General features: G+C 36.9%; 1 protein-coding gene across 1 annotated transcript; it reads left to right on the top strand.

The window, feature by feature from the left end:
- The first annotated feature begins 4,669 nt into the window (after window positions 1–4,669).
- On the top strand, window positions 4,670–7,671 carry LOC122083570 (50S ribosomal protein L19-2, chloroplastic-like). The gene is made up of 5 exons (XM_042651428.1): window positions 4,670–4,840; window positions 4,948–5,319; window positions 5,437–5,523; window positions 5,624–5,757; window positions 7,353–7,671. Exons 1-5 carry the CDS (start codon window positions 4,817–4,819, stop codon window positions 7,459–7,461), a joined length of 726 nt encoding a protein of 241 aa, XP_042507362.1. The 5' UTR covers window positions 4,670–4,816; the 3' UTR covers window positions 7,462–7,671.
- Window positions 7,672–7,882: the final 211 nt, after the last annotated feature.

Raw genomic sequence — 7,882 nt, 5'->3', positions numbered from 1 at the left:
CCCCCCAAATTAAAGAATAAAAACTAAAAAGTAAAGACATGTTCACATTTTAAATAATGATTATATTTGGTATCATTTATTGATTTATTGTCATTTTTTTGGACTTGCATGAGTGGGCCGGAATATAATAGCACATTTTAAAAATGGCTCGTTTAAAAACCAGTTAAAGCCCGTTTAACATTAAACATGTCCGTAGCCCGGTTAAGGCCCGACTAAAACCCCAATTAAGGTAGCCCGATTATAGCCCAAGACCGACCGACCGAATATAAAGTGTACCATGCCCTCAATAACTAAGCCCGATTAGTTAAATGGGCAGACACGGTGTAGCCTTTGAAAGTCTTCAAGCCCGATTAAGCCCGACCAAAACCGAACCGGCCCGACCGGTTGACACCCCTACTTTGACCCATCTGCTAAGACTTTGGGAGCATTATATAGTGCAAATGGAGTCTTCAAATTTGGAACAAATCCGTTGTATAAAATCGAATTAAAATCGCATTACAGAACTAAATTAGAACCGAAATCAAATCGAACCGAATAAAAACGGCGCGAGTATCCATATACATAATCGAGTCGGTTCCTAGTTCGATTTCAATTCACCTCATCATCACTTGGAACCAAATCAAAACTAAACCATATAATCAGGACTGAGCCGATTGACACCCTTAGGGAAAACATAGCATGTCAAAAGAGCAAGACAAGGTTCGGAACCCTACTGCGATAGAGACGCCTCGTGAGCCAGGCTTGACATCATACAAGCTTCTCCAAGCCGCGGTTATTCAAGAATTGACGAATACCAATGACTTCAAAGGACCTATCTGCATCAAAGGCGAAGAAGATCATGTTCGAGCTTCAAAAAGCATAGCATTGGTTTTACTTTGTTAAATTTCTTGTAATCCTTTGTAATTTAGCAAAGCTAATGTAGAAATACAGAAATAAGTCACACATGATCATGGAGGTCAAATTCCCAATGGAGAAGAGTGAACCAAAATCGAAGGAGTGATCTACAATCAACTTTTGGAAAAACATGTATAATTCACCGAATTATTAATGTTTCTCTATTAGTCTACTTTTCAACAAATTACTTGGACATCCCTATACTATGGCCAAATTGCTTGAAATAATAGAAGTTTGAAAATATTACTTGAAACCTGACGGTGTTAGTTAGTTATTAGTGGTTGAATGAAAAGACCATCTTACCCTTACGAGTTATTAAACTAAAGCTTATGAAATTAAAATGACCAGCTTACCCTTTGAAGGTATTAACCTTCAAAAAATCAAATCGATTTAAGTAGTTTCCCTTTCACCCATCTTCCATCTCAATTCCTTCATTGCTGTAATAAAAATTATGGTACATTCAACTCTAAGGTTTTACAGGTTAGGGTTGATTTGGGTTGTACAAGAAAAGCAACATGCTCCTCCCTTTCTTCCAGAACCTTTGTTCACCGGGAGTTTGAGGTCTGACTGCTGCTCCAATTAGCCACCACTAGAGGCCAGATCTGATTTCAGGGATTTAATACTCTATGTTCAGTTGATTGTTTCGTTTTAGAATCAATACACTATGACGTGGCGATACTTCATCTGAAATCTTAGGTAGAATCAATCAAAGTGGAAGAAATTATCTCCATCGAAAGTAAATCCCATAATACTCTGAACCAGAGACTCCAGCGTGTCTGATGGGTTTGGATTCCTTCATTTTGTTTGGTTTGGTTTGGTTGCTTCGTTCCTTCCTTGCAAACAAGTAAACACCCACTTCATTTCACCCTATTAAATTTTAGAACCATAACTGCTCAATCACACGAGTGGTTCTATACTTCCAATCCAAATCTCCTGTCTTTGATGTCTCCTCTATTATGTAACTTAATAAACGCTTCCCAGGAAGATTGACTTCTTTTGTTTTACTCCTCCTTGTGCATTACTTCAGAACCACTGAAATCAAATTCATAGTTAACTTAGATTGGTAGGGGAGTGGACTTGCTCAAACCAGAGGTCCCCATTTTAATTTTTACACTAACTACTAATTGGGTTAATTAGTTTAATCCAGCAACCAAACCAGGTATGCTGTATACTCTGTTCTTCCTGCATAACTTTAATTCAGATTAAGGGGTCACACCGAAGAAAAAAAATAAAATCAAATGAAGGGTTAATCCTCATGAAGTGAAGCCTGAAGAACAAGAACATTCAAAGATGCAAGCATGCATTCATTAGTTAAAGGGTAGTTCAATTTATTGAGATTAGTTTAATTGTCAAGTCAAAATTATTCTCTTTGCCGTTCCAAGCACAACAAGGCTTGTGATGATGTGCTTTCTAGCCACACTCAACCTTGGAAGACAGCTACACCTTCTGCCGCTTTTGGTTTGGTGTTTAGAGGTTGAAGACAACCTCAATAAGAGAAGTTTTAGTTGATGACCATAATTTGTGCAAGAGTCTATTCTCTATCATTAAGGGTAGTTTGGGTATGTAAGATTTTCTTCACCCATGATATCATCAGTAAAATTTTCAAATTTTGTGGATGTCAAACAATATGACCATAGTACAGTACAGGGGTGTTCAAGTAATTTTCATGAGCCATTTAGAACCCTAACGTTCAAATACCAACTAATTTGGCTGGGCAGTCAATCCACAAAATTCCAACGATCATAAAACAGTCAGAAAATAGTCATATTTCAAAATGTTGACTTTTCCAATAAATAAAGATGTACACACCTAAAAGGTGTTTTGACATACAGAACTCTGAGAGTTTTAGATGAATTGATACTTTAGAAAATAGAAAACATTTGCTTTGGGCTTCATAGGTTTAATCAAGTCTTTTGTATTTCATTTGTATATTCACCATAAGATACGATTGGATCAAGCTGGACCGGGCTCAGCCAGGCCCTGTTCCGCGTGGCCTCAAGCTTGAAAATCCATGCTTTGGTCTGATTCACATTTTGTTTTGCAATAGGAAGTCGATGAGATTTTGGTCCCTCATTTGGATTATTCTAATAATCCCAACACCATTAGCAACGAATTGGAAGTGAGCAACGAGTAAGGGGGGGAGAGAGAGAGATAGAGGTCCAGGACCACACAAATAGGCTAGATTGAGCCTGATCGGTTAGTTCGCGGTGTAAGGGTATTACCATGGTTTTAAAGTATTGGTATGTATCATACTGTCTCAATCAATACATATCAGTATTGGCCTTTATTGATATGCTACATGAAAATTTTAAAATCTTTTTGTATTGATATGTATATAAAATACATATCGATACACATCAATACACAAATACATATCCATACATATCGATATGGTGCGCTACAGTCATATAATAGTCAAGATTGGTCATTTCTCAGTAAAACACAATTTTTTGAAAGGGGGTTTTGTTCTTAAGTTTTTGCAAGTTATTTTTTTCTTTAACTGAAATGGAAATCAAGGTTAAGAATCCATATTACATTTATAAAGAACTAAAAACTTTGCATTCTTAGTGCGATACTCTTTATTTTAGTGTTAAGCATGTACTTTTTTTTTGGTTGACCAAGGTGTTCGGGTCAACTTATGACACCTCGACTAATCCTCAGGGAGACTAATCAACAACCCACCACCACGGTCTCTGCTTAAATCGCAGATGCATAGATGGGTAACCGAACCTGGGACCGTGCGCCTATCCACACAATTCTCAATTCACCCTAACCATCTGGGCAACCCACGGATGGGTGTTTTTATGCATATACAAGTTATATATAGTTTTTCTTAACTGGTTTTTTGTAAAAATGTACAAAAATGTGTTTCCTATCTATTTATGTGCGTATCTTTAATACAATATGATAAGATATGATACGATACATTCTGATACGTATCTTAATTTTGGTTAATATGGCAACTGATACCGATACTTTTATCCTTGGGTGCTACTCTGATAGGCACCCAACCAGGACATACCTATTAATAGTCTGATTCAACCTAACATGTTTAAAGCTCATGTAATCAACCCGACATGTTTACGACATGTTTATAACTTGTTTAAGGACAAATGTGCATTAACCCATTTAAGCCCATTTAGCTCGATTATTGGTAGCCTAATTAAAAACAGATATTCGACCGACTATTTGTAAATGGGACCTTATGTAAACTATGAGGACCAATTACTTAAATAGGTCAATCACGGTAAGGTCCCAAAATGGACTGGGAAGCTTGATTAGGCCTGATTGAATACCCCATAGGGCTGCTAGATCTTGGACCGAGCCACCTCTTTCTCCATGAACTTTGTCTTCAAATCAACACCCCCCCCCCCCCCCAAACTAAACAACTAGAATAATAATTTTTTTTCTTTTTCTTTTTTATTTTTATTTTTATTTTTATTTTTCTTTTCTTTTCTTTTCTTTTCTGTCTATTTATTCACAAACAAGCATGGCAACTTCCGCTCTCTCGATGTCTTTTATTTTCTTTCCTCACCAAACAACAAGAATAATCTATTTCTTTCCATTTCTTTTTTTCTTTTTTTCATTTTATTTTTTTTATTCACAGACAAACACGACCATATTTTATTTTATTTTCTTTTTAAATAATACTGCAATAATTGATTTATTCATTCATATCTCTTCTAAAAAAAGAAATTATTGAATTTTTTTTATTTTTTATTTTTTCTATTCAATTTCTTGACAACCAAATATAACCATAGCCGTAAACCGGATAAAGGGAGTACTGGCGCACTGTTCGCTCTGGAGCAACCCCGTTTCCCTCCAGACTCCTTACCAACTGCCAACAGATAAGGCTTCTTCTGCTCAACACAAGCACTCGCTGCCCATGACTTAGCAGCCTCTCTCCTAAGACCTCGCAGTCATGGCTTCCAAAGCACTCCCTCAGGTATGCTCTGTCCATTACTTTTCTTCTTCTTCTTCTTGTTTCTCCTCTTAGGTTCCCAATTTAACGAATTGCACTGAGACAATCCAAACCCGACCTTGGATTTGCAGGCTCTCGTTTCAGTGCCAAGAACTGCCTCCCCCTCCTCCTCAAAGAAGCTAGGGTCTCCTTCAGTCTTCTCATTCCGTTCATCTTCATTCTGCTCCGCTCGAATTGTCACTTCTAGGGTTTCTTCAAATGGGTTCGACTTAAAATTCAATCATGTAGTCGCTCGACGGAAGAACCCACTATTCGTTGTAAGAGCAGAACCGAATCCTGATGGAGAAGTAGAATCAATTGAGAATGCCGAAGCAGTCGATCCTGAAGTTCCTGCTACAGAACTAGAATCTGAAACCGAAATTAAAGCTGAAGCAATTGCTGTAGCGGAAGCAGAACCAAAGCCTCCGCGGAAACCTCGAGTCAAACTTGGAGACATAATGGGGGTATTGTAGTTTCTTCATATTTTCAATGGTGCTTTTTGATGTGTTCATCCGTTACTGAGAGTAGTTGGAATTTAGATGAGCCTTTTAATATTATATACTTTCTCTTGAGCGGTTTAGATTTTGCATAAGAGAGCCATTGATGCGTCGGAGAAGGAAAGACCAGTTCCAGACATCAGGGTTGGAGACGTTGTAGAGATTAAATTGGTAAATTGTGTTTCTGATTTCAGTTTTGGGCTCTATTATTGTTCCTGTTTCGTAATTCTAAAAGAAAATTTTGTGGATCTTTTATGTGATCACCATGTAGGAAGTTCCGGAAAATAGACGCAGATTATCTATATACAAAGGTATCGTCATGTCAAAACAGAATGCTGGAATCCACACAACGATTCGAATCCGGAGAATAGTTGCTGGCATAGGTGTCGAGATTGTTTTCCCAGTGTAAGTATTCAATCATCAGCAGTCAATTTTAGTGGGTGCCCCTCTTGTGACAGGAATAAATGAGTAAATTGCATTGTTCTGAAATGGATTAGTTCTTTATGATCAACAGATTGGCTTCAATAGAATCAAACTTGTTGAATAAACTTGCATGAAGCCTTAACCAGATTTATAGGAGGAATGTGAAATTATCACATATCATGTGTAATCCACCTCACAAACGGAAAAAATCTCTAGAGGATGTGGATTCATGCATAGCCCTTATTTTTGAAGTTCTACATCTAAGCTTATACTTTTATGCTGGCATTCACTAGATCTAAATATTTAGCTTGCAGATACCTCCTCCTTACAAGTAGTTTTCATTTACAATCTGCATCCCTCTTCATTTACCTGAAAAAAAAGGTAAATAAATAAGTAATGCATGATTTGGAATTATGAAACTGCTATTCCTCACCATATTGCAATTTGTTTTCTGTTTGATGGGTTTAGATCTTAACTTTGATATTTACTGCAAGTCTTAGTAAAATTCCATCACTTTTAGGATCTTTTCTTGTGGGGTATGTGTGTGGGAGGCAAACAAAGACCTAAACTGAGCCACATCAATTAACATTGTTGAGGTGTATTTATTCATTAAAAAGATTTGTAGTTTTTAGGTCTATATAATTCATGGTTCAATAACGTAGTATATATGGGTCATATTTTGCACTTGGGAAGTTAGATAACGGACCTCGGTTGCTCCATTGTGACCTCATGGGTTCAAGGCAGGAAACAGCCTCTCCCCGAAGCGGGGGTAAGGCTGCATACATTATGACCCTCCCTAGACCCTATAGTGGCAGGAGCCTCATGCTTTAGGTATGCGCTTCTTATTTGCGCTTGGGAAGTTCCTAATGGAGGAGGCCCACTAGGTTTTTGCGATATCGCAGGATCAAATCATCCTAAATGTTGGAACTTAGAAGCTTCACCAATGCCATGAACTTTTTTATGATCAAATTTCGTTCATCTCTGATATTGAAAGAGAGGAACTCTGTAATATGGAAAATACAGACTCCTTTCTTTTTCTCCCAACAATAAGTACCATTGCTAGTTGCACTAGAATGTACTTTCCTTCTCCTTTAGTCTTGATAAGAGCAACAGATTGGTGATCTTGTTTTGTCATGTCAGTTAGTTGCCTACCACTCCAAAACACTTGCGTGTGTGTGCTCTTTTTCTTGTAAACAGTCTATCCTCTAGGACATAGCTTCTCATCTCCTTAACTTATAATGGAGGTCCAAATATAGGAATTCTATCTTCAATCCTAAATTTTCTTCTCTCATTTTAAAGGCATTATTTGTTTAACTATTTAAACTGAAATCCCCTTAACAATAATTGTTTATTTACTTTCAGACATTATCTTGCAATCTATGAAATACCAGGCCTTGTCTGTCACTCTTTGACTTTGATCCTGAATTGGACAAAAATTAAGAACCTGATGAGAATTGTGTCTGATGTTACTTTGTTTGGGATTTTCTGTTACTTGATCTGTGATTCGTGTTAATGCTAGATTATCATTTGATAAAGGATGGAGATTTAATACGAGATTTAATGCCTCATAATTACAGGTACTCTCCAAACATCAAAGAGTTAAAAGTTCTTAGCCACAGGAAGGTAAGAAGGGCAAGGTTGTATTATCTCAGGGACAAGCTACCAAGATTCTCCACCTTCAAGTGAAAAGCACAATTTCCTTGCTTCAGTTCTCTTTGGAGCTTCCCTTAAACATTGTGAGAGCTGTAATTTTATTTCAAATATGAAACAGTGATAACTTCTTTTTTGGGGGTTATAATTGTTTAGCATGTTCTCATTTCAGTGATGACTTTTTGGTCATGTATGAACACGATCAACACTTTAGCCATTGTATAAGAATACTTGATTCATGTGTGATGTAGTAGTAGTATCATGGTTGGACCGACATGGTTCGATTTGAAAATCTATATCGAGACGAACCGGACCCAAAATTAACTTTTGTTCTGAAGGGGTTGATAGAAGATAATATTATAGTTTTTTTTTTTTGGGTGCAATCTTCTTTTATTGTTAGTTAGTTACATAGGAAATTTGATTGAGTTTTCAATTTTCTTATTTAAATTAGTTTCAT

Source organism: Macadamia integrifolia, chromosome 7, assembly GCF_013358625.1.
Source record: "Macadamia integrifolia cultivar HAES 741 chromosome 7, SCU_Mint_v3, whole genome shotgun sequence".
NCBI classification, from domain to species: Eukaryota; Viridiplantae; Streptophyta; class Magnoliopsida; order Proteales; family Proteaceae; genus Macadamia; species Macadamia integrifolia.
The sequence above is the reverse complement of the archived record's forward strand: the minus strand, read 5'-3'. Positions and strand labels throughout refer to the sequence as shown.